This window comes from Giraffa tippelskirchi, chromosome 6 (assembly GCF_054371585.1).
Source record: "Giraffa tippelskirchi isolate mGirTip1 chromosome 6, T2T-mGirTip1v1.2.pri, whole genome shotgun sequence".
In the NCBI taxonomy this organism is placed as follows: domain Eukaryota; kingdom Metazoa; phylum Chordata; class Mammalia; order Artiodactyla; family Giraffidae; genus Giraffa; species Giraffa tippelskirchi.
The window spans coordinates 124610274-124636205 of NC_137280.1; the positions used below are offsets into that span (position 1 = coordinate 124610274).

The 25932-nt window shown below is 48.0% G+C and overlaps 1 protein-coding gene across 1 annotated transcript; it reads right to left on the reverse strand.

The window, feature by feature from the left end:
* Positions 1-9448: 9448 nt before the first annotated feature.
* HBEGF (heparin binding EGF like growth factor) lies at positions 9449-21494 on the reverse strand. The gene is made up of 6 exons (XM_081501002.1): positions 21090-21494; positions 20718-20891; positions 17615-17792; positions 12169-12324; positions 11319-11409; positions 9449-10911 (listed from the first exon to the last, which is right to left on the reverse strand). Exons 1-5 carry the CDS (start codon positions 21133-21135, stop codon positions 11337-11339), a joined length of 627 nt encoding a protein of 208 aa, XP_081357128.1. The 5' UTR covers positions 21136-21494; the 3' UTR covers positions 9449-10911; positions 11319-11336.
* Between the last annotated feature and the right edge of the window lie 4438 nt (positions 21495-25932).

Here is a 25932-nt window from a genome sequence, read left to right on the forward strand (position 1 = left end):
AGACACCCTACTGATAGGGTGGGATGTCAAATGTGGTCAAAACTGGGCTTGCTCTCTTTATTCCCAATCAGCTTCTCCTTCCCCACTATGGCCCATCTCAGTGGATGGCACCACAGTCCATCCAGACATATAAGCCTAAAACTCAGAGTCTTCTTTGACTCTTTTTCCCTTTCACTCATCCTCCACATGCCTCATAAACATCTCTTGCATTTGTGTACTTCTCTTCTTCTCCACTGCTACCACCATCAGATACTGCTATCTGGTTACTACAATAGCCACCACTAAACAGTCTCACTACTCTACCATCACTACCCTTCTAGTCCGCTCTCCATACTATAGCCCAAGTCATCTACTCAAAAACAGATCCAATCACAGCATCCCCTACCCACATTTACTATTTTTTAATTGATCAAATTTTAATTGAAGTATCATTGATTTACATTGTTTCAGGTATATAGCAAAGTGGTTATATAAAACCTTTTCAGATTTTTTTCCATTATAGGTGGTTATAAGATATTGAATATAGTTCCCTGAGCTACACCAACAGGTCCCTGTTGTTTATCTATTTATATTTTATATATAGTAGTATGTATATGTTAATCTCAAACTTCTAATTTATCCCTCCTCCACCCCTATTCCCCTTTGGTAACCATAAGTTTTCTATGTCTGTGAATCTTCTTCATCCATTCATCTGTTGATGGACATTTAGGTTGTTTCCATGTCTTGGCTACTGTAAATAGTGCTGCTCAGAACATTGGGGTACCACACTTACTTTATACCCTAGGCTGGCTCCCCATCACCCTGAAGATCCAGTACAAACTCCTTGGCAGTGTCTTGAAGGCCCTGCATGATCTGAGCCAGCCTCCCTCTACCTCCTCGCCCCTCTGCTGAACCCAGCCCAGCTGTCTACACTCCTGTCACAGCAAAATCAGTTCCTCATTCACATCATCCTCCCTCCCACTACTGACTGTTCCTTTGCTTAGAATAAGCTTAACCCCTCTCTTCCCCTGGGCCACATCTGTTCATCTTTTAGGACTCAGCTTGAATTTCACTTCCTCAAGAGGTGGCCTCCTTGACCCCCGCCGGAGCAGGCTCACCCACCTGGTACTTCCTACTGCCCCATCACAAGTCTCTTGACACTTGATTGGTGTGACTTGTTTAATTGTCTATCTTTCCTGTTAGAGTACAAATTCCTAGAGGGCAGAGCCTGAGTCCTGTTCACTCTTGTATTCTTAGCTTCTAGAACAAAATAGGAATCACTGTATGATGGTAAATGAACACATGCTCTCAGTAAACTAGATCAGTAACTATCAACTAAAAGTTGCAATATGGCCTTTCTCAGCAGCCTCTTAGAAATATCAGTGCTTGTTCATGATAGCAGTTAATTCTCAGAGTTTCTCTGTGATCTGAGTCAGCGGTGATGTGCTCTGATTTCTTAATGAGGAAACAGAGCTCCAAGGGAGCAGGTGATCTGCCCCAGGGAAGCAGAGAGGTGAGGCAGTCAAGGGCTCCAACTATGACCACACCACCTCCACCTCCCCCCACCCCAGTTTTCTTGTTTCTGAGTACAAGGCGGAAATGTAATGTCATGACACACTGGGGGATTTCTTTCTTCCACTGCATTTTTCTGATGTGACTCCAGCCTGGGGGGTTGGGGGAGCACAGGCCACAGCGGGAGGGAGGCGGTGGCGGGGAGGTTCGCTGCCACCACATTCCTCAGCGGCCTCCGTTTGCATAGCTCTGAGAGAGAAGAAAGAAGTTAGCAAGCTTTGGCAGACGCACTGGGCATTCAGCTCCTGTTCTGGCAGCTGGAGAGCCTGGGCCCAAACACATGTTCTGCCAAGGCCAGGGAGGCCGGCCCTCTCCCGGCCCAGGCTGCCAGAATGAGGTAGAGGAGGTCAGGGCCTCTGCCTAAGATGGGGGATCACAGAAAGAGTCCCCTTCTTTCTGCCCAGTCTGGCAGCCAGTTGGCCAGGAGCCAGTAAGTGTGCATGCATGGGGTGGGGAAGTAATGTCAGGGCTTCAAGGCAAGTCCTTCCAGGTTAGAGGGCTGGTGTGGACACTGGAGAGCCTGGGCGCTATCTCTGCCCTTGCACACACTGGAGATCCTGGAGGGGAAGCCCCTGGACAGATGTCCCCACCCAGTTGCTGGGGCCACTGCCACCACATTCCAGAGAGGGCCACAAGTCACAGACCATAGCTTGAGAAAGAACATGAGGCCTTGCTCACTATGGAAACCAGGCTTCCCAGGAAAAGGTCACATAGTTGATGTGGCTGTCATCCAGACACCTTAAAAGAAGCCCTGTTCCTCCTTTTTCTGAGGACGCCTGTCCGTAGAAAGGGCCTGAGATAATGGGGATAGCCATTGACCTGTTGTGCCCGGCTCCAGGCAGGCCCCTGTCAGAGTTTCCCCCTCTCAGGAAAGCCCAGTGCTATATGCACATCCATAGCCTGACTCCGACTTGTACCCGCTGGGTCAGCCCTGCAGGCACAGCCATGAGTCCGGCAAGGAGACTGACAACAAGAGCCACAATGGTAAAAACCAGCAGAGGGCTAGAAGTCAGAGCTTGTCAATAGCTGTCCCGGATTGAGTACGTCCTTCACACTGGGTATTATGATAAGTGCTTTACATGCACCATAATCCTCCCAAAAATCCTAATAGGAAAAGTGAAGCTTTATGCAACTAGAGATTATCATACCAAGTGAAATAAGTCAGAAAGGGAAAGATAACATATGATATCACTCATAACCAGAATCTAAAATATAACACAAATGAACCTATCTGTGAAACAGAAACAGAATCACAGACATAGAGAACAGACTGGTGGTTGCCAAGGGGGAGCGGGTTGGGGGAGGGATGGAGTGGGAGATTGGGGTTAACAAAGCTAAGCTTTTATATAGAATAGATAAACAACAAGGTCCTACTGGATAGCACAGAGAACTATATTCAATATCCTATGATAAACCATAACAGAAAAGAATTTTTAAAAAGTAAAGCTTTGAGAGGTCAAATAACTTGTCTAAGGTAATTATACAACCAGAAATTGGCCTGGTCAGGATTTGAGGACTTCCCGGATGGCTCAGTGGTAAAGAATCCACCTGCAATGCAGGAGCCACAGGAGCTGCGGTTTCAATTCCTGTGTTGGGAAGATCCCCTGAAGGAGGAAATGGCAACCCACTCCAGTATTCTTGCCTGGAAAATCCCATGGACCCAGCTTTGTCTAATGCAGAGCCTGGACTCTTAACTTCTACCCTATTTTCACTCATTTCTTTTTTCATGCATTCATTCATTTATTCAATTGTCCATTCATGCATGTATCAAACATTTAGTGAGAGCCTCTGATGAGCTAGGAACTGTGTCAGGTACAGGCAGAGAGAGCTGCAAAAGAACACTCTCCATGACCTCCACGAGCTCACAGTGGGAAAAACAGATGAGCAAACAATAACCATACACAGTGCAATGGAAGCCATGGGAGAGGAAAACCAAAGCTGCCATGAGAAGAGGACCAGTTTTCCTTGCATTGTCCAGGCCCAGGTGCTGTGAAAGTGCAAAGGAGGAGTGACAAATACAACTGGGACTGGACTCCAAACTAGGAAAGGATGTTTGTACCTGCAGGGTGGAACTTGGATCAGGCTTTGCACACCTTGAATCTTGGTGTCTGGAGTTGCATCCACTGGGCAGGAGAGCACACTTACCTGCAAATGGACCTGATCAGGCCCTCCTTACCAGGCACAGGGCTTCCCAAGGCCACTGATCCACTCAGTACCACCGAAGAAATAGAAAGAAATCAAGCCTTCCTAGAGAGTCTTGGGTGAGAGTGTGGTATACATAACCAGGCTTAACCCAGACACAAATGGCATAAGGAAGAACAAGCTGGTAGCTTCTTCCTTTTTTCACACTCTCAGTGAAGCATGCCTGCTATTGAAAGCTGGAGGACAACAAAAATAAAACTAGTCTCTCATCATAGGGAAACCAACCCAATGACTTCTAGGTTACAAGGAAATGAGGGTTGGGGAAAAGGGTGACTTAATTCCTCCTGTCTGTCTGGTTGCTACACCCACATCATACATCTTTGGGGAAGCCTCCCACACAGGCTATGAGCCACTAACTACAGCACTCCAGCCCTGAAAGGAGCCCTTTTCCTTAGATGCCCTGTTGTTTAGTAATGGCCAAGATGCTGGGAGGGAAGAAAGAAGGGAGGGGGGATGTTCTCTGAAGAGCAAGAGGGCTGGCTTCCTTTACAGCTGTGTGGGTGGCAGTGAGCTAAGAGGTCCTGTTTTCTCCTCCATCAGTCAAGGGGGCAATCAAGAAAAAATGTGCAACTTTAAAAGTTCAAAAAGAAAATCCAAGTCACAACAACCTCCAAATTACATTAGCATGGTGGTGGCCTGACACTCCAGAAACCAACCATGGAGCGGGCAATTCTAACTTCCCTCCCCTGCTCTCAGGCAAGGTTAGCCTTTTCCTTTTTTCCAGGAATGACACTGCCTGGTGTCCTGTTCCCAGAGGCCTGTCTCAGCTTGGGCACCTCCCCACAGTGAGGAGGAAAACACAGAGCCGCCTTCTCTCTTTGGAGAACAGGGGTCAAGATAGAAGCTTGAGGTCAATGAGGAGCCTGGGCCCTGCCGGACTAGACAGCATTCACCAAATTGCATTAGGTAGTAGTAGCAGCCTTCATTCCTCTGAGTTTCAGAGCCTTCTTCCATTAAACTGGAGATAATAATGCTATCCATCTCCCCCAGGCACTATAAGGATTAAATGGCTCAGACGGTAAAGCGTCTGCCTACAACACAGGAGACCAGAGTTCAATCCCTGGGTTGGAAAGATCCCCTGGAGAAGGAAATGGCAATGCACTCCAGTATTCTTGCCTGGAAAATCCCATGGACAGAGGAGTCTGGTAGACTACAGTCCATGGGGTCACAAAGAGTCGGACACGACTGAGCGACTTCACTTTCACTTTCTAATAGAAGAGTTGTGAAATACTATATGTCATGTGTCTTTTTCTCTTTTTCCTTTTTCTATCTTCAAGTCCTTCTTATTTACCCTTTTGGTTCCATTTTTCTCCTCCTTGCATCCTTTTCCCGCCCATCACTCTCACTTATAGTGCCTTTCTTTACCTCATGTGGACTTAATATGTCCATGAAAGAATTCTTGATTTCTGTGGCCCCTGTGAACATGATTCCCCATTCCTTCCCATCCTGATGAACACAACCATTATGCGGCCAGTTTCTCAGGCTAAAATCCAAGAAATCAACCTTGATTCTTTTCTTCCCATAGTGCCCACCTTTGATCCATCAGTCTGTCTTACAGGTGGTTCCTCCAATATGTATCCTGTATTGGACCACCACCTCCTCTGCTCCCACCCTAATCCTGGCCACCATCATGTCTTGCCTGGATGACTCCAAAGGTCTCCTAATTTTTGTCCCCTAAGACTCCGTCTCTGTATATCAAAGTCATATGTGTTAAACGTACATCAAATCATATCACTCCTCTACTCAAAACACTCCACTGGCTTCCAGATTGTTCACCACAGCCTACAAGGCCCCACATGATCTGGTCCTTACCTCCTTCTTAAGTCTCTGATGCCTATGCTGCAGCTCAGGGGTTCTTTTTTGTCACACACACATACTAAGCTTATTCTTTGCGTGCCTGATCTTGTCTTGTCCCAGTTCAGATGTTATCTCCTCAGAGAGACCTTTTTTGAGCCACCTATATAAATTAATTCTACCCCCACTGACTCTCTAGCAGATCATACTTGTGTGTGTATTTCTGAAATTATTCTATTTCTTTATTTACACATGTGTTGTTGATCCATGTGTCACTCTTGTTCACTGTTCTCCAGAAACAAGGATAGTACTTGGCACATTATAAGTGCCCGGTCGATTTTTTTTGAATGAGTAAATGAATGTACTTGCTGCAAGACAGCTTCTTCTCCCTCCCCTGCCTCCCACAACTCTATCAAAATGCCCTTCCTCTTCTTCAGAGCATGGATTTCATTGGAAGTTGATAGAGAGGCCTCTACAAATATTCACTGAATGAATGAAGCTAAAATGAATTATGTCAACCAAGAATGCTAGCCTCTTAACACATGGCTATTCCCAAGAATATCAGTATTCTTAAACAGGAAGCTTGAATTTCAGGCACTGTTGACAAAGGCAGAAATTTCAGGCCAGCCAAGTTGAAGTGATATGTTTAGATTGAGTTGCTGTTCCATGGCTTCTTAAATCCACATATATTTGTTAAAAACCAAAACTGATGGCAAAATGTAAGACAATTGAAAAGTATTGTTCGTTTCTAAGGAAAAGAACTGTGGACTGAGAATCAGAAGCCTGGGTTTCAACCTTGGATGTGCCACTAATTACCTTGGATGTGCCACTAATTAGCTTCTTGGACAGGTTGCTGATGATAATCAACATTTACTGAGCAATCTAACATTTGGCTGGCCCTGAGTGAGGCACTTTACTCACACAGATCATTTCTGCAACTCTTCCAGGTGGGTATTTTTAGTATGTCTAGTTTATAGGTAGGGAGGAAGGTTCAGAGAGGTCAGGTACCATGCATGATACAGTGGAGCCTAGACTCGGGCTCAAGTGTGTATCAAGCTGTACTCCTGCTCCTCCCCTGGCACCCTAATAAGGCACCTTAGGGCAGGAGAAGAAACTCTGAGGAGTTGCTCTCTCAGATTTCTTTGGTGGCATTTCTTCACTATATTGTTTTTTGGATTTGGGAGGAAGAGAAGATAAATATGGCCCCAAGAACTCATTTGGGAATGTAGTTAGTGGTTAAAGGATTAGGTTAACAGTCTGACTTTACCCCTCAACTTAAGCAACTACAACACAGGAGAGTCAGAGCACTTCTCTCCTGACCCAGCGGACCCTGTTCAGTGAGCACTCAATGACTGTTAAACGTTTATTAACCTGATAATGATGATTACGAACATCATAAAGTCTCTCCAAGGCTGCTGAAAGGGAAGCTCACAGACAAGAGGTAGATGCTCCTCAGTACTCACGAGGGCCCAATCTCTTCTGCTGACCAATCTTGAAAAGTGGCTGATGGTTCAGATGCTCCCAGAGACACTGTTATCAGCCAGGTAGATGCCCAGGGGACCTCCTCTGAGGATGCTGAGGAGAGCTTTCAGCAGCAGGGGCAGGAGGAGAGAGCAGCTGAAAAGCAGGAAGCCCAGAGCCCACAGGAAACATTAGCTGTGCTCAGAAAAGCCCAGCCCCGTGTGAGGACTAGAGGCTTGAAGCTTAGAAGCAGGAAAGAGAGCCCCATGAAGAGTTCAAAGTAACTCATACTCCAGTTACTTCTGACATTTGTACCATTTTTTTCTGACTACTGTAGTAATACATTGGTATTTTACAGAGCTTTGCATAATGCAAACAGCAAAAGAGTCCCCTATCCAAGTTTTAAGAATCTTTGAAGTTTAAACAAAAAAAAAGAAAAAACAAAGAAGAATCTTTGAAGTTTAGTACCTATAAAAAATTGCACAAATCACACTCAAATTTTCTCAAAGTGAGGGGCACCTAGGTAGTCAGTACCTAAATCTTGGAATATAACATCAGAACACCAGAAGTATCACTATCTGTCCCCTTCCAGTCATTACAGATCCTAATAGCAATCCCTTTCCTGATTTCTTTCCCTACAGATTAGTTTTAAAATTTTAAATAAATGGGATCACACAGAACGTATATATCCTTTTGTGTCTGGTTTCTTTGATTCAGCAGTATGTTGTGCTGTGCGCTCAGTTGCTCAGTCATGTCTGACTCTCCGCAACCCCATGGATTGTGGCCCACCAGGCTCCTGTCCTTGGGATTTTCCAGGCAAAAATACTGGAGTATGAGATTCATCTATATTGCTATTTAATATTTCATTGTATAGCTATACCACACTGTATTTGTTCATTTCATCATCAAATACTGATGAGTAATGGGGTAGTTTCCAGTTTTCAGTTATTGTAAACAATGCTAAGAGCACTCTTGTACATACCTTTTGGTGAGCATACGTACTCATTTGTCTTGTGTAGATCCCTGGAAGTGCTTGGTTACAGGTGTACATGTGTTCAGTTCTGGATATTCAAAGAGATATAAGATCTCTGTGTGGGCTCCTGGAGAAACTTCACAGTGTCACAACTCTCTAAGAGAAGAGGATGAGGAGGGGGCATCCATTAGCACTGTTCCATGGCCTCCCAATGGATCTCTGCCTCCAGTCTATCCAGGTCACTACGACCTGCCCCAAATTCCATTCACCCTGTCATCCCCATCCATCCTCCCCAACAAAGACCCTTCTTTAAACCCAACCACACTTCTAGGGCAGTACTGCATCCCATATCTGTCCACTTGCTGGCCTTGGACTGGATTTTAGTCATCTCTTGTATTCACTCATCCACATAACAAATATTGTGTGCCTCCAACTCAATTACACTGTTTTACAATCTGGGATTGGAGCAATGTCCACACCCCAATCTTCATGGAGCTAGCATTCTAGTAGGAAGAGATAGACAAAAACAAATAAGAATATGTTAGTGGTGATGAGGGCAGTGGAGAAAAATAAGGCAGAATAACAAGGAGAGCAAGAGTGGGCTGGGAAGCAATGTGCTATTGTGTAACAGGGTGGTCAGGAAAGGCCTGCAAGACAGACAAGTTCTGGATTATGTTTTAAATGATCACTGAGTTTTATGTTGGAAATGGGCTACATGGGAGTAAGGAGGAAGAAAGGAGACATCACAAGAGTCGGGGTAAGAGAGAATTCCCTGGTGGTTCAATAGTTAGGACTCCACACTTTCATTGCTGAGAGCATAGGTTCAACTCCTGGTCAGGGAACTAAGATCCCCACAAGTGGTGAGACCAAGTCAAAAGTTAAAAAAATGAAGTCTGGGTGAGAGATGATGGCGAATTCGACTGAGGTGATGATAGTGGCAGTGATAAGAAGTGGCTGCACTCAGCAAGTATCCAAAAGGTGGGTCTGACAAGATTGGCTAATACATGGAATGTAGAGCATGAGAGGGGAGTCAACGTGTCTGTTTCCACCAGGAGCAATGCCTGCTTGCACAGACAGCATAGTAGGGTCAGGTCCTAAGGCCAAGGTCTGCTGACTGAATGGGTAGATGTCTTTCTCAGTTACAACCTTTCCTTTGTGAAAAGCCTGTTCTCTCCTGTCTCAGATATGCTATCATATAAGTATTAAGACAAACAATCAAAGTCAGATTACCAGTTGCAGCTCTGTCACTTACCAACTAGGTATCCTCAGGCAAGATACATAGACTTTCCAAGCATCAGTTTCTGATTTTGGAAAAATGAGACAACAATGGTAGCTTCCTACACAGGGTTGTTGGGGATACTGAGATAGTATACATAAACAGACCTGGTGCAGAGCCCAACAGAGAGTCAGGGCTTAGAAAATACCTGCATTAAACCACTCCCCAGTTAAAACAAGCAGACAGAAGGCTACAGAGTAAGGGTTATCTTTATTTGAATTGCAAAGTATAAATATGAACCGAGTTTGGAAATACAGTTTTAGAAATACAGGTTTGGAAATACAGGTTTGTAACAGTTCAGTAATGGCACCAGAAACTTCCAGAAGGGACCATGACAGCATACCTTTGTAGTTTGGGTGAGGTGGGTGGGTTTACACAAAAGCCCTCCTCACCTCCATCCTTCTCTGTAGCAATTGGTAGGTTATCAATTACTAAGAACAGTCAGCTCCAATGTTTCCTGTTCCTCCTCAGCCTTTTTCTTTGCGAATACCTTCTCTAGGTTATCCTCTGCTGCACTGACCCCTGCATGGAGTAGCACCAGAAGAACGGCAGGAGTAAGAGAAATGTCTTGACACAAGGGACAGTGAGTTCCCACTCTGTGGACTTGAGCCCACGGAGAGTGAGGGACCAGGAAAGCTGGAGGCATGGAAGCCCAACCTCTTCTGGGATCAGGCAGGGAAAGGACACAGGATAACACTGATATCTGTTACATCTTGACATCAGCACCGCGGGCTTTCAAAACACAAATGGTAGACACAATCGCCTAGGCAAGACTGCAGTCCAACTCATAGAGTGGATCTGACAAAGTTAATTCCTACATCCTGACCATACAGAACTCCCCTTGTGGCACTCTGATCATGGAAGATCTTCAGAAATGTGGACAGACAATGGATGACTACAGTTGGGTCACCGAGCCATCTCATGTTTGCGGCAGAAGAGTCTAATGTTGAGCCAGATGGTGGGGGATATGGGGTGGAGGGCCAGGAAATTGCCAAAGTAACAGTCTAGGCACTTGAAAAATTATTGTTAGATTGTTAAAAACTAAATAAATTAACATACATAGAATAAAATAAATATATAATTTAAGAGGCATTTACAAACAAACAAACAAACAAAAATAGTTGTTATTTTTCCATCTGGGTAGAAATCCCAAAATTCAGAGTTCTCAGGTCTATGGTATTTCACAGTTAACCCATCAAATCCAGCGCTGGAGGGTCCAAATGGCAGATCCCTTGGTGGTGACTTGAGTACATGGCTTCTCGATCTTTGTTCCTGTCTTCCAGTCCCCAAATCTTTCTTTCTTCCTCTCCTGTTTTTTCAGTCAAAGATCCTGGAGCATATGGAATTTAACTGGCATATTTAATCCAGAAGAGAAGTGTTCAAACAAACGTATGGGGGTAAGTAGGGCTTGGTGCAGGAGAATCAGGAGGACACGAAGTTCCCTCACTTCTGCTTTCTTCTGACCCAGATCCCACTGGACATATTCTGTTTGGCACTTGAAAGCTCTGGTATTTTGGCAAAGCAATTATGGGAGGCCCAATCTCGATGGCAACTGGGGATGAAGGAATCTTCATGGCTAGTAGTGAAGTCCTTCCCTCTGTAGAATCCGTGATCAGCTTGTATCTTCTCAGAGGTAGCAGTCCCCAGCTGATTCCTAAAGCACAAGAAGAAGGTATTTAAAGCTGGATCCAGCTTAAGAGATCTTAAGAGTCTCCTAGGTCCAGCTTTAAGAAGTGGAAAATCTAAAAACAAATGACAACAACAAGTGGAAAGATCTTCTGGGAAGGGGTGGGAAGGAGAGGAGAAGAGGATGGGAGAAGCTGTCTTCTCAGGCATCTCTCTTGGGTATCTCTCTGGCAACTGTCACCCTAAGTAGAGATGCAGCACTGACAACCTTTTTGAAAACAATTCTGCAATGGGTCCCTCACTCCATGGTAGCCTGCCCCCTAACTCCTAGGTCAAGAGAAGAATGCCTGGAAAGAAGAATCCAGCATGCCTGGATCTCTTCCTAGATCCAGGAAAGGTGGTGATGGTACCATGGGGTAAAGGATGGACCATTACCTTGAGCGCAGGTTCCTTTCAGTGGGACGTAGTCATGCCCAACTTCACTTTCTCTTCATTTTCCACATCATAACCTCCTCTCCTGTGGTACCTGAGGAAGGTAAGTGTTGTGAGCAAGCTCTGCCTGCTGTAACAGGGTGTGGGTCCCAGAGCTGGCCTCCTAAAAGATTCTGGCCCAGTGGTTCTCTCCACTTGGAAAAACCCAGAGGACATGGTGGGTCAACAGACCTCCGGCCAAAGGTCCAAATGCCCGTATCCCAAGGATGCCTGTCTCTAATAGCAGGCCACAATTTGCTAAGAGTTTTCATCTCATTTATACAATACTCACAACATCTTTATGAGGTAGGGGAACAGAGATTACAATCCCTGGAAGATTACAACTCTTAGAAAGACAGGTAACTAGATCCAGGTCTCACAACAGATGAACTGCACTGCTTATAAATGGTCACAGAGTGCTTAGTAGGTCCGTCTGATCTACAACAGAAGCAGGATCAGAAGCGTGGCCTGGGGTCCAGATGCCTCAGATTTAGAAAAATATACCAATAGCACCACCCATGCTCTGATGACCAAATCACATCCTGATGCCAAAAGAAAATCGAGTCAGGAAAAAGAACTGTGTGAAGATGTGGCTTCATGGGAGGGTTGCAGAGCCTGCTAGGAGAACAGGACCTCCTATGACCTGGCGATTTTGGCCCTGGGCTCTAGACACTGGACACATGTCATACCAAAGAAGCCAGGCTCTTGGAGAGCCCGTACCCAAGAATGTCAGTCAGGCTCTTAGGCCAGGATTTAGCTGAGGGTAGGGGGAGCAGGGGGTGGGTGATTTGCAGAAACAGCCTGTAACACTCACCAAAACATGAGAAGACCCATGATGACCAGCAGACAGACGGATGACAGTACCACAGCCACCACAACCAGGATGGTTGTGTGATCATACGTATATAAGCGATTTTTCACCGGGAGGCTCAGCCCATGGCACCTCTCTCCGTGATAACCCGGGTGGCAGCTGGTCCAAAACAGAACAAAGCAGAGATGAAGTTAGTGGTCTGGCTTCACTCCTGGTGACGGGCTGCCTACATAAGCCAAACCTTACTCCTCACAGCTTCAGCCTCTCTGTCTCTGTGATCCCTGTTGCTCCTCTATTCTTCTCTAGTACAAGGCTCTTTGGAAGCCCCTCTAAAGGCTCTGTGGCTTTCCTCCTTCACTCCAAGCCCTTCCCTTCTTCATTCCCTTCGGTTTTCTGGCCCCACATTCCTGCTCCAGGCAGGGAAAAAGAAAAGACTGCAGGTTTTGGCTAGATATGTTCCACGTGTGGATGATTAACTACATGTGTGTAAAGATGTTGTTTCAGTCAGTTCAGAGGACTTAGACACAAGAGCTGGTGGGTTGCACTGAGGGGATTCAATATCACTCCCTCTAGTGAGGCCCTTCATCACTCCGACCCAGAAATAAACCCAGCCTTCCCCACCGATGCTCCCAGCAGCCAGTCCCTCTCTGCCACTGCCCAGCCTATTAATAGGCCTTGTTCCTTTGCCAGGAGTCATTTTTCTCAAGTTTCCTTCATTTAACTCCCAGCTCCCCCTGGGTGCAAGGCCCAACTTGAAAGCTGAATTCTAGCCTTTGGCCTCTGAACATCTAGCTATCATCCCAAGACAAAGCAAACAAAGCAAGAAAAACATCTTCTTGCCCAGCTGTCCTGCCAGCACATTTTAGAACATCAGAAACAACCCCTTCGGCTTTTCTCACTCAAGAAATAAATTAGGGGCTTCCCTGGCGGTCCAGTGGTTAAGACTCTATGCTTCCAAGGCAGGGGATGAGGATTTGATCCCTGGTCAGGGATCTAGGATCCTTGCCACAGGGCATGGCCAGAAAGAAAAAGAAAGAAATCACAGGCAACAGCCTCTTCTAACACAAAACTTTTCCTGGAAGCTCTTGGGAAGACTGAGAAATGCCCACAGTTGATTAGGCACATTCACGTCCCTTTCTTTATCTCAGCATCCCACGGATCCTTTGATGTAGGTAGGAGCCCGTGTCATTGAAAGAGCAATTTTCCCCATGGTCACACAGCAGGGCAGAAACACAGATGCAGACTGTCTGACGGTGAGCTCAGTGTGCTGCTCACTCGCATCCATGAATGCCTAGTCAGGGATGCGGTGGCACTGTCTGCCCATGGCCTTTAGGCCATTTGCTGCAAGAGGAAGCACCAAGAAGTTGGGGACCCTTTATTCTGAACTGCACATCCTCTGGGGAGAAGGTGAGGCACCTGGTTCCTCAAAGCAAAGCATCCCTTTTTCCTGTGGAGAGGTAGCAAGCAAGTTCCAAGGAACAGACCTATGCAGACCCAGGGGCTGGGCTGCCCCTGTCATCCTGCCCAGCACCTCTTCCTCTCCCAGCTCCTGCATGTTTCGGAGAACCATCTCGTTGCAAGATAAAGGTAGGTCAGGCCCACAGCACAGCACACAGTTCCTTGCCCAGCCTCTCCACACAACTGTCCCATTGACCCAGGTGGGCAAGACAATGACCCCTATTCCTGCCGAGACATACAGGATGCTCTCAGGAGCGCCCCTGGAACATCACCTGTGCACCACACTTTACAGTTTACAAGACACTATTCTTATCAACTAGCCTAACTAAGACAACACCCTGGTAGCCAGAGATAGCCTCTTTTACATATTGAAAGACTAAGATTAAGGTCAGAAGAGAGTAAACAATTTGCCAAATGTTTCAAAACTAGAGAGCAGAAGGGCCAAATTCCAAATTCATAATTCTTTCCATTCTGAATAGTGTTGGTTACCCCCAAGGAAACACACATCTGATGGGCCTGATGGATTTCGGGGGTTGCCTGACTCTAATTTCTCAATTATTAGTATCTTGAATGATAAATCAATAATTATTAACAGCACACATTACAGGTTTACTATTAGCCAAGTACTGTGCTAATGGCTTTACAAGGATCATTTCTTCTTAAAAATACCCCTCTGAAGTAGGAGTTACTATCTTCATTTTAAAGATGAAGGGATTGAGGCTGGACTTCTGTTAGATAACCTGCCCAAGACTATACAGTGTGTGAGTGGTAGAGTCAGGATTCAACCCAGCAATCTGGCTGACTTCAGAGACTGTGCTTTCCTGGGGGGAAGGGAGCTGAAGTTGAGTCTGTTTTTCACTTCAAGCCCATCATTCAAACCCCACAGGTACTTACTCAGATGATAGAAATAAAGCTTGGCCTCAGAGTCCCGCAATTCAGTTACATAATCCCTCCACCCCCTCCGCCACCCTGAGTCAAAAGGATAATAATGTAAACATCCTAATATTACCCACCTCCCCCTCCCTTTGTAGACAACTCCTGGCTCCCCCAGGGAAGGGGCATTCCAAGCATCCCAGGGTGGTGACAAGATCATGTCTCTTGCCCAGAGCTGGCGACCCATCAAATCGGGACATGTTCCTCCTACCCATGTCTGTGGCCCATTTCAGAACTTGTATTATAACAGAACCCTCTAGAGTCCAGAGACATCTTCCAAGTTGGATTTCTCTATGCCTATCCCAGGAGGTGGTAGGGCACCATTTGGCAGAGGGGACTCCACATATATGAGTTCCAGACTGCCTCTGCTACTATTTCTAGCCAAGGGATCTGGAGTAAGGGAGGGTCACGTTTCCAAGCTTTGATTTTCTCATGTGAAAGACAGGAATAATAAGTGCCTACCTCACTAGAGCTTTGTGAAGATCAAATGAGATAATATGGATAAAAGCACTGAATAAAAGGCCAAATCCCACTTGTGTGGGAGTTAATCAAATTCCAGAGGATACTGCCCATATCCTGAGGAAAGGGGTACCAGAGTCAGGCAGTCAAGGGGAAGGGGGCTCGCCATTGCTTCTTGGCATCTGGGCAGTGAGGCCAAGTCGAGCCCTCTTTCAGCACTGAGTCCTCCTCAGGCTAACTGCCCCTAGGCTTCCTCTAGCCACAGGAAATTTTGCAGTCAATTTCTGGGTCAGCAGCTCGTCAGGAGCCCCAGGAAACTGCTCTTTGAGGGTAACTTTTGGCTGGTGACACAAAAGGGTTTTCCTGTGGATGATGGCTGCGGAGGGCTGGTTTAGGAAGCCAGCCAGCCTCAAGCTCACCACGGCAGCCTGGACACACCCTGGCTGGTGGTTGCTGGGTCTGGAGGCAAGGAGGAGCCACAAAGGGCCCCAGATTTAGGTGCCCAGATGTCACATTCTCCCAAACCAGGAGCTCTGTGTCTTCTTGCTGCCTGCTGCCCTGAGTACCAAGGGCTGGAGGCAGGAGGCAGAAAAACAAGACACAGAATCCAGCCCCTTGAAAATCTGCCTCGGAAGCAGACACGAAGTTGTCACATCAGACATCAACATGCTCTTCAACTAGTAAAAGCCTTAAGAGACCTCTAGTACAATAGCTGCCCTCTATAAAGCTGTGCTCCAACTCTGTAAGAACAGACAGGGAAGAAGGAAGCAAGCCAACACCTAGTACAGCCTGGGGGCATGAAAAGCATGTTGGACTGGAAGTCAGGCACCTGAGTGCCTGTCCTATTTCCACCCACTTTATTTAGCTGCTGATCTCAAACCAAATCATTTCCTACTTCCGGGCTCCAGTTTCCTTATCTTTCAAGTAGAGACAGCAAGCCCTGCCTACCCAGCAGAGTGTTTTTGAGAATACAGGGCTGTATTTTCCCATTCCCTAGAATAACTAGCACCAAGTGGGTGCTCAACATATACCTGCTGGGCTCAATTCACACTAAATGTAAACTGTTAAGCTCCAGGAAAAAGGAGAGAAGGCATTATCACAGTCTTCATCACCATCCCTAGGGGTACCTTGGCCCTGGACACCATTACCTAGGTTCTCTGGGCTTAGGTGGTGGGTCGAGCCCAGCTCTCCAGGAGAGCAGTCTTACAAGGGTTCTCAGCTGAACAATGGAAGTCCATCCACCAATGCCTTGGCCGGTTCAGCCCAGACAGATTCCTGGCCTCAATCCATCTTGACAACCCTCAGAGTCACTGCCTCCATCCTGTGTTAATGAGGCCATTTTACAAATTTAAGACAAACATCCCCTGCCCTGTCCCCTGACCTCTGGAAGAATAATATGGGGACTGTTTGGGCTACTCTTAAGCACCCCCATCCAATACCAAGTTCCTGATACAGATATTGAAGAAGAGGACCCATAAGTGACTGTGGACATGGACGGGGGTGATGGATCCTACTGCCAAATACAGGGCAACTCTGCTATATGAGATCAGATGGCAAAAGGAAGCTTTAAAAAAATATCAAAGGATCTGTACCAATCACAGCAGAAGAAGTGCCAGGCAGCCAAGCCTTCCTGCCACGCTGGGAGGCAGTGTGCACACAGTAGTTTCCTGATCTATCCAGAGTCTCCCAGGTCACATAGAAACTCAAGCCCAACAGAAGAGAGGGCATGATTGCAGCCTGATGTGGGTGTGGGTCTCGGGCACAGTGGTGACATTATGCCTGCCACAGAGCATGGCAGTGTCGTCATCCCTGAGGAACTGCCAAGGCAGCCGTTTGCTGGGCTCAGCCTAGCAGAGTAGCTGGGGAACCCATGGCCCCTCCACCCACACCGCTGCCCAGGGAAGGGGTGGTGCTGTCTGACCGGGGGCTGATGCCTACACTGAGACGGATTTTATTTTCCGTTAATCCTTCACAAAGGAAGTGTTCTCCCACCCCCATGGCCAAAGGTCAATACCCACCACGTCCCCCACCTCCTGGCCCTCGCTGGGGTGAGGAAGAAGGGCTTCTCCCTGCTCCCACAATGATTGCTTTCTATACAACCTGCCATGCCTTAGAATTAACCCACATCTGCTCACTCACATGCACATTTGTCTGAGCACACCTGCACAGCACACATCCAAAAGCACCTCGTACCTGCCTGCAGGACTTGGGAAAGGAGGCCACGGGAGCTGCATTCCACCCAGGAGCCCACTCTGCCATGTTTCCTACTCGCTTCTCCCATCTGGAGCAGGGCATGAGGCAGAGATGAGGAACCTGCCTTCAGGTGTCAGCTCTCCTAGTCACATGCTCATTTCTGAGCAAGCAGGAAATACCCCCAAAGATGAAAGAGCGTCACAAACCCACGCCACAGGAAATTGCATCCTATGTTGGGGGGAGCCCCTTCCGCTGACTAAAAATATTTCCCCTCCTCCCAACTTCCTCCCAGAGGGTGAGAAGAAGCTGAGTGGATTTATGAATTCAAGGAACAGTGATAATGGAAGAACAGCCACCAGGCTGACAAAGAGTGAGCTGATAACAGCCCCAGGGAAGGGACACTTACATGCAGGTTGGAACCCGGAGCTCCTTCACATATTTGCATTCTCCGTGGATGCAGAAGTCCTTGTATCTCCGAAGACACGGGTTTCTCTTCTTCCCTAACCCCTTGCCTTTCTTCTTTCTTTTCCCACGCTCCTCCTTGCTCGGTGTGGCCAGAGCCTGTGGCTTGGAGGAGAAAGCAGCTGCAATAGAAAAGTACCCTGTTAAGTCTTTGACTCCCTCAAGGGAAATAAAAAAATCAGAACAGCACAGTGTTTAGAAGGACACTTTGATTCTACCTAAAGTCAGAGTCTAGGCAGACCACCCAAAAGTGGTAGAGGAAGTAGAGGCTGGTGGGGGGCCCAATGAAGGCATTTCACAACCTCATTTTAAGAAACTCATTCTAAGAATGTTAGCTTCTGTTGAGTAATTGCAGCTGATTGGGCAATTATACTGACCTCACCCCCACCCCACTGTCCATCCTCATCTCCTACTCCCCCACACCCACTTGGTTCTATTTTGGCCTTAAATCAGCCTCATTTCCTGGTGTTGCACTCAGTGACCCACTTGCAGGAAGACAGTGTCAGAGATAAAAACTGCTTCTGGAGAAGGCACTTGGAGGGTATTTTAGAGGAAAGAGGTTTGTAAAATAAGAATAATGCCCATGTTCAGGCGGTGCCCTCTGGGGTACCCTTTAGCACCAGGGTACCATAAGCCCAGACCAGAACCCAGCTCAGGGACAGCAAGCAGGCCATCCTTGGCCAGACACTTGCTTCTTAACTTTAAAAACAAATTTTTTTTAATTTTAATTTTTAAAAATATTTTTATTGATCTATAATTGATTTATAATATTATGCTAATTTCAAAGAGCCTTGCTTTTTTGACATCAAGCAAAATATCTACCCTGCTCGGTGCTCTTTGCAGCTCACTACTTCTCGAAGACACATTTACATTTATCCCCAGATGTCCTGTTTATCGCTTTCTAGGATGGGGTGCCCAAGAGGTAGAAAGATGGAGAGCAAAGAACTATCAAAAGGAACTAGAACAATGATGGCTCTCTCCATTCTTTCCATGCTTCAAAGGGGAAAAACAATCTCACACAGACATCCAGCTGGGACTGACCCTGGGCTATGCCCATCAGCCCAGGGGTCTGACGCCAGTCTTCCCTCCGCTGTCCTAGCAGAAGAAAAGGTGCCTGCTGTCTATGGCTATAGCCACATGGCTGGCAGAAGGGTGAGCATCATACATTATTAGACTGGAGGCCTAGGATCCTGAAAGTAGAATTGACTTCAAAATATATGGCTTTCCATTTTCAAATGAAAAACCTGAGGTCCCAAAAGGCAGTGACTTGACCAAGGTCATGCAAGTTTGGGATCTGAAATGTGGTCTCTGGACTCCATATCCAGTGCTCTTCCCCAACACACTAAGCTGCTTCATACACCCCAGCAGTCTCCTCCTCCAGACCAGCCCAGAGCACCTGGGATGCTGAGCCAGGAACCAGACAATGAATGGGCTCTGAAGTCAGCAGAATGGTGCTCGAATTTCAGCCATGTGATCCTGGGCAAGTCCCTTAATCTCTCTGAACCCTGGGGTTCTCAGTAAAAAGTGGAGAACAGGTGTTCCTATTTCAGAGGGTTGCAACAGGATTAATTAATTCACAATAACATGTTAAGTGACTAGAACACAGGAGACACCCTGTGTTCTAGACATAGGCGACTGTTAGTAAATGGTAACGGTTACTTATTTCAGGTGACAGGATCCCTAGACTTGAAAAATAGTCTTTGCCCAGCAAACCCGAGAAAAGAAAAGAGACAGGTGCCAATAGTCCCATAGTCCCCTGTTCCTACAGTGCAGACCCAGGCCCCTTCAGAACTCAGAAGAGGCAGATGCTCAGAGGAAATTAGTGACCACGGTTGTGATGAAACTGAGGCAGGAGGACCAAGCCAATCAGAAAAGGGAGGGAGAGAGTGACAGGGTGACAGCCAGGCTCCTGCCGGGGAGGGGGAGCAGTGAGTCAGGTCTGTGAGCTATGAGGAGCAGCTGTGTGGGTGGAGAGTGAGTCACAGCCCAGCTCTGCCCTGCCTAGGAGAGGGCCAGGAGAATCCAGGTTGTTCAGGCCAGGGGTGACTACCCCCCGCTGCAAGAGGGCTACTGTGAGAGGATGGAAGGTGAGCGCCCAGTCTCAGCTTTGGAGTGGACAGCACCTAAGGGAATCCCTGGGTAAGGAAGAAGAGTGGCAGAGAAGCAGGCAGAGCTGGAACAGGTGGGTATCTTTCCAACCAAATACAGTCATTCCGGGGCTCCAGGGCTCAGTCCCTGCTCCACCCTCAAGAATCTCTGCAGGTGACTGGGGGCAGGGAAGCTGGCAATACTGGAGGCTCTGGACTCTGCCCTGTGCTTGTATGTACTTGGCCACAGCACCTTTGCTGGTTGAAGGATCCCACCTGGCCCTTCCTCCCCTGGAGCCCCTCTCAGGGTCTCAAAGTGGTCAGGAAGTATCCAGGCTTGTAAAGGATTTGTGGACACCCAGCATATCAAAACAGCTCTCTAGGGTCCCAGTGCTCGCCATTCACAGCCTCCCCAAGAGATGCTGGCCTCACCTCCCCAAGAGATGCTGGCCTCACCTCGCCGGACCAAGTGTTCCTCACTCCCCACTGTTTCTCCAACCTGGAGACAGGTGGATGGAGGAGACTAATCCTGCACAACTGGTATGCGCATAGCCTCTCCACATCTGTTATTTTATATGTAATAGTCAATTGATGTGGAAATTAGGTCTTGTGCACATTTTTACATAGAAACTCTAGGGAAAGCATCTCAACCAGTCCTTGTTCCTGTCACCCAGCTTACCTCAGAGAAGAGCATACAAAACCCACGCACCTTGCCTGTCTCAATTTGCCCCCAAATATGCAGAAGGGCAGCAACGTGGCATGTGAGACCCCAGGGCAAGAAAGACAACAGGACCTAGGTTCTAGGATCCCCCAGGGAGCTTGTCAGGCCAAGAGGCTTTTCCTTGAAGTCCTCTCTTGAAAAGCCCCAAACCACAGGTGTGCCCAATCGGCATAAATGCCAGATCCTATGATACTTCAACTGACCACCAGGGTCCGAGGATGGGCAGCCCCCACACCCACCTCTGAAAAGGTCCAGGTTTGCCTCTTCCAAGTCCAGGACTTCCCGGCCTTGGCCACCTCCCGCGGGCAGCAGCTGGTCCGTAGATTGAGTAGGGGAGTCCAGATTGCTGGTTCCAGCCGCCAGGCCTCTCCGAAGCCGCTCCAGGCTCTCGCCAGTCACCAACGCCGAAAGCACTGTGGGCAAGGGGCGAAGCCGCCTCAGACCCCCAGCCCAGACCCCCGTCGCCATGCACCGCGGTCGGCGCCCGCCAGCCAGGCAGCACGGGCCCCACCAAGTGGCCCGCGCCGGGGACGCTGCAGCGATCTTCCCCGTGCCCCCAGCAGAGCGTCCCCATCCCCCCAGACCTCCGGGAGCGGCGGCAGCCCGCTTACCTGCAGCAAGAAAGAGCTTCAGCACCACCGTCGGCAGCAGCTTCATGGTCCCGGACTCGGCGGAGGCGGCGAGGCAGCAATCACTTTGGGGGGCGGCGGCCGGACGCTGGCACGGGAGCTGGGCGGGAGGAGCGCTGGAGATCCCGGCGGGCACGGTCGGCTGCCGGCCTCTGGGTGCAAGCCTGCCTGGGATTTGCGCGGAGCTCGCGGCCGCTGGGTGTCTCTCTATTCACTCCGTCTGTCCGACCGCCCGAGCCCTAGTGCCTCAAGCAAGATAGCCAGCTGCTTGCCGCGCGCAGCTCCCTGGGTCGACTGAGCGCTCCTCGGCGCGCAGCCGGGAATAAGGCTCCGGGAGGCGCCGAGGCTCCGCCCCGCCCCCCGCGGCCCCTTCCCCCCTCCCGCTCTGGGATGCCGGCCGGGCTCCCGGCGCCGACCGCGCAGCCCCCGACCACGCGGGCGCGGCGGGGAAAGGGGGCGGGAGAAAGGGGCGGCGCTCACATATTTTGGGACTAGGCCAGGGCAGCCGCGGCCTGACTGTGGGTAGGGCTGCTGACCGGCAGGTGGCGGGGACCAGTTCCTACCTTTCCCCAAATGCTGGTCCGCCTCTGCAGCCTTGTGACCGCTGAGCTGTGCTTCGCCCTTGGACACCCCTCGTTCTTTCTTCTCTTCCAGGCCTGGGCCCTCCGGTTATCCGTGCTCTAAACCAAAGATCTCCGCCCATGTCTTCTGAGTTTCAGAAACCTGCTTCTTTGCCTACCCACAAATCAAGGAGTAAATAATAATTAATTCATTTATTATTTAAAAATTAAACACATGAATGCCAGCAAGTCTCGTAAGCCTAAGGTTACCAGAGTTGCAGCTGCAGGCATCTGGTATCAATCCACCAAAAGCAAAGGAAGTTACTATTCTTCCATCCACTGAAGTGGCTTCTCTCCATCTTTGTCCCAGATGACATAGTCTCCGTTAGGATTTTTGAACTGTAGATTATAATTCCCAGGCTTCTGGGACTGAAGAAACACAGGCTTTGAAACAAGCCTTATACTTTTCTTTGTCTTTGAACACCATCTTTTTCAACAGAAAAGCTGAGCCCCCTCCCACAGGACCCAGCTGACTGGCCTAGGTTGCCACCTTCAACAGGTGCCAGGAGACTGATGTGTTTCTCTTCCAATCTATGTATTTTTACAGAAGTCCTCTGGAGTCAATGCCCTGACCCAAAGAAATGACTCTCTCAGTAGGCATTTCAGCTCCCAGGGACATGCTGGGGCGGGAGTTGTATGACACAAGGCTGGGTTGGCATTCAGAGCCCTCAAATTGTGCCAGATAGAGCTGCTTGCCTGCTTCAGCCCATGTGTAGGAATAAAAACAGGCCTGCTATTTATACACAGCCTGTTCCACTCTCCCTCCCCATCCATAATGCTGCAGGAGTCCATGGGGCTCTGCCTTCTTAACTTGCCCCTTGCAACTCTCCCCAGGTTTAGGTTTGCACAGTGCCCTGGAATCACTATAGACCTAAGCTGGAATCCTGACTTGGCTTCTTACTGTGTGACCTTGGACAAGATGTTTAATCTCACCGAGTCTCAGTTTCCACGTCTCTCAAATGGGAATAACAAAAATAATAATGCCTACTTTATAGAGAGCTTCTTGAAGATTGATCAAGGGAACACACATAGAGCAGTCAGTACCGTGCCAGACATGTTCTAGTAAATGTGCCATATTATTATCATTATTATTACTAAGCATTCTACATTGACCATTCCATTTCTTTTTTTTTTTTTTTTTTTTTGACCATTCCATTTCTTTAGAGATTTCTTTTCTCTCCCTTCCCCACAGGTCTGAGGCTTCATGTGTGGTTGGGCTGGTTTTAGGAGGAAGCTTACCTATTGCCTATTTGGCCAAGCGCCACTGTGGGATTGTTCCTTTGGGTGATCAGTATCGGGCCTAGGACCTCAGTAGACAGTCACCACCCAGGCCACACCTTTGTCCTCCCTCAACAGCTGCCTGACAACCTGCTTCCCCACAACAAAACCACCTCAGGGTCAGGGCTCTCCCGAGGGGAGGGTGGAGGGAAACACTTCCTGACACACAGCCAAGTCACCCCCTTCCCCCTACCACTGCCAGGTTCACACCCTGCTCTCCTGTCTCAGCCTGCCTCTCAATTCACACGCTCTGTCCTTCCGCCTTCTCACCCTCACATCAGTCTCACCCTCACATCAGTCGTAGCCTATTCATGGGGCAACTCCAAGTTTTCATCACACCTGTGAGCCTCACCCCAGCTATGTTTGTGTGTCAGCCAGTTTTTACAGGAAGGACCTGGAAAAAGAATTCAAAAGGCCTGGAATGGTTTGGGGACAGTCACTTCTCCTCTCAGAACTTTCAGTGTCCTCTAATCTGAAAAAGAAATCATGGACTTACCTGGTGGTCCAGTGGTTAAGAATCCACCTGCCAATGCAAGGTACACAGGTTTGGTCCCTGGTCCCAGAAGATCCCACATGCTGCGGAGCGACTAAGCCTGTGTGCGACAACTATTGAGCCCACGAGCCCCAACTACTGAAGCTTGCAGGCTAGAGCCCATGCTACGCAACGAGAGTAGCCTCCACTCATCACAATCAGAGAAAGTCCACGTGCAGCAAAGACCCAGCTCAGCCAATAAATAAATTAGTTTTCAAAAATAGAAAAAGGAGGGGCTTCCCTGGTGACTCAGTGGTAAAGAATCTGCCTGCCAATGCAGGAGATACAGGTTCAATCCCTGGTTCGGGAAGATCGCACGTACCACAAAGCAACTAAGCCCAAGAGCCACAACTCTTGAGCCTATGCTCTAGAGCCTGGGAGTTGCAACTACTGAAGTCCGGGTCCCTAGAGCTCATGCTCCGCAACAAGAGAAGCCCGCAGTGAGAAGCCTGCACAACAACAAACCCAGCACAGCCAAAAATAAATTAAAAATTATGTTAAAAAAATAGAAAAAGGAATTACACTTCATTCTGGGGCAATATCATTAACTCATTTATTCCACAAACAATCACTGAACACTTTTCAGGCACTAAGAGACAGCAATAAACAAGACAGCCAAGGATGTGCTATTATGGAGCTCACATTCTACAGTAGGGGGAGACAGGCAACACATTAAATAAACTAAAAAGGAAAATAGATCCTATGATGACAAATGCTAAGATGAAAGTTAAATTTTAATGATATATTCTAGGATGCTATGTCCCAGTGCTTGGAACAACACTTTAGATTTTGGTGACTGATTAGCAAAGGTCTTTCTGAGCCTGTGACCTGGAAGCTGATGCTTGAATAACAGAAGGAACCGACTTGTGATGATCCACTGCTTAAGTATTCTAAGCCTCAGGCAAAGACTTTGAGGTGGAAACAAGCCTGGAGCACTCAGGGAACAGCCGTTCAGTTCAGTTCAGTCTCTCAGTCGTGTCCAACTCTTTGCGACCCCATGAATTGCAGCACGCCAGGCCTCTCTGTCCATCACCAACTCCTGGAGTCTACCCAAACCCATGTCCATCGAGTCGGTGATGCCATCCAACCATCTCATCCTCTGTCGTCCCCTTCTCCTCCCGCCCCCAATCCTACCCAGCATTAGGGTCTTTTCCAATGAGTCAACTCTTCGCATGAGGTGGCCAAAGTATTGGAGTTTCAGCTTCAACATCAGTCCTTCCAATGATCGCCCAGGATTGATCTCTTTTAGGATGGATTGATTGGATCTCCTTGCAGTCCAAGGGACTCTCAAGAGTCTTCTCCAACACCACAGTTCAAAAGCCTCAATTCTTCGGCGCTCAGCTTTCTTCACCGTCCAACTCTCACATCCATACATGACCACTGGAAAAACCATAGCCTTGACTAGACAGACTTTTGTTGGCAAAGTAATGTCTCTGCTTTTAAATATGCTATCTAGGTTGGCCATAACCTTCCTTCCAAGGAGTAAGCGTCTTTTAATTTCATGGCTGCAGTCACCATCAGCAGTGATTCTGGAGCCCCAAAAAATAAAGTCAGTCACTGTTTCCACTGTTTCCCCATCTATTTCCCATGAAGTGGTGGGACCAGATGCCATGATCTTAGTTTTCTGAACGTTGAGCTTTAAGCCAACTTTTTCACTCTCCTCTTTCACCTTCATCAAGAGGCTCTTTAGTTCTTCTTCACTTTCTGCCCTAAGGGTGTGTCATCTGCATATCTGAGGTTATTGATATTTCTCCCAGCAATCTTGATTCCAGCTTGTGTTTCTTCCAGCCCAGCGTTTCTCATGATGTACTCTGCATATAAGTTAAATAAGCAGGGTGACAATATACAGCCTTGATGTACTCCTTTTCCTGTTTGGAACCAGTCAGGGAACAGCAAGAAGGCCAGAAAGGAGGGAGGGTTAGGAGATAACATTAAAGCAAAGACCAAAGACAGATAACAGAGAATGTTATAGGCCCCAGGTTGTTGTTATTGTTTAGTTGCTAAGTCATGTCTGAATCTGTTTGAAAGCCTTTGAACTGTAGCCCACAAGGCTCCTCTGTCCAGGCAAGAATACTGGAGGAGGTTTCCATTTCCTTCTCCAGGGGTCCTCTCCTGCATTGGCAGGCAAATTCTTTACCACTGAGCCACCAGGGAAACCCCCAAGCCCCAGGTAGATGCTGGATTCAGGCCTCTTCATGCTCTCTGGCGTTCAAGCACCAAGGACACACTCCTAAGGAAGCAGACAGGCCACTCTGCTTTTCCTGACTATCTAGTGCTGGACAATGGGCAACTGAGGCTTGGAAACCTGCTGGCCCTGGGCCACCAGTGAGTCCCAAGTGGGCAAATCCACAGCAGAAACCCTGGCATCCTGCTTCCCCACTCTGTTCTGGGTTCC

Bases quoted from the DNA above. Each gene is read 5' to 3' on its own strand.
- HBEGF (XM_081501002.1), bottom strand. From the start codon at position 21,135: ATGAAGCTGCTGCCGACGGTGGTGCTGAAGCTCTTTCTTGCTGCAG. The intron at 17,793-20,717 runs GTGGGTGTGGGG...TTTCTATTGCAG, and splicing joins AAACCTGGACCTTTTCAGAG to CTGCTTTCTCCTCCAAGCCA. The intron at 12,325-17,614 runs GTAAGTGTCCCT...GTTTTGGACCAG, and splicing joins CTCCGGGTTCCAACCTGCAT to CTGCCACCCGGGTTATCACG.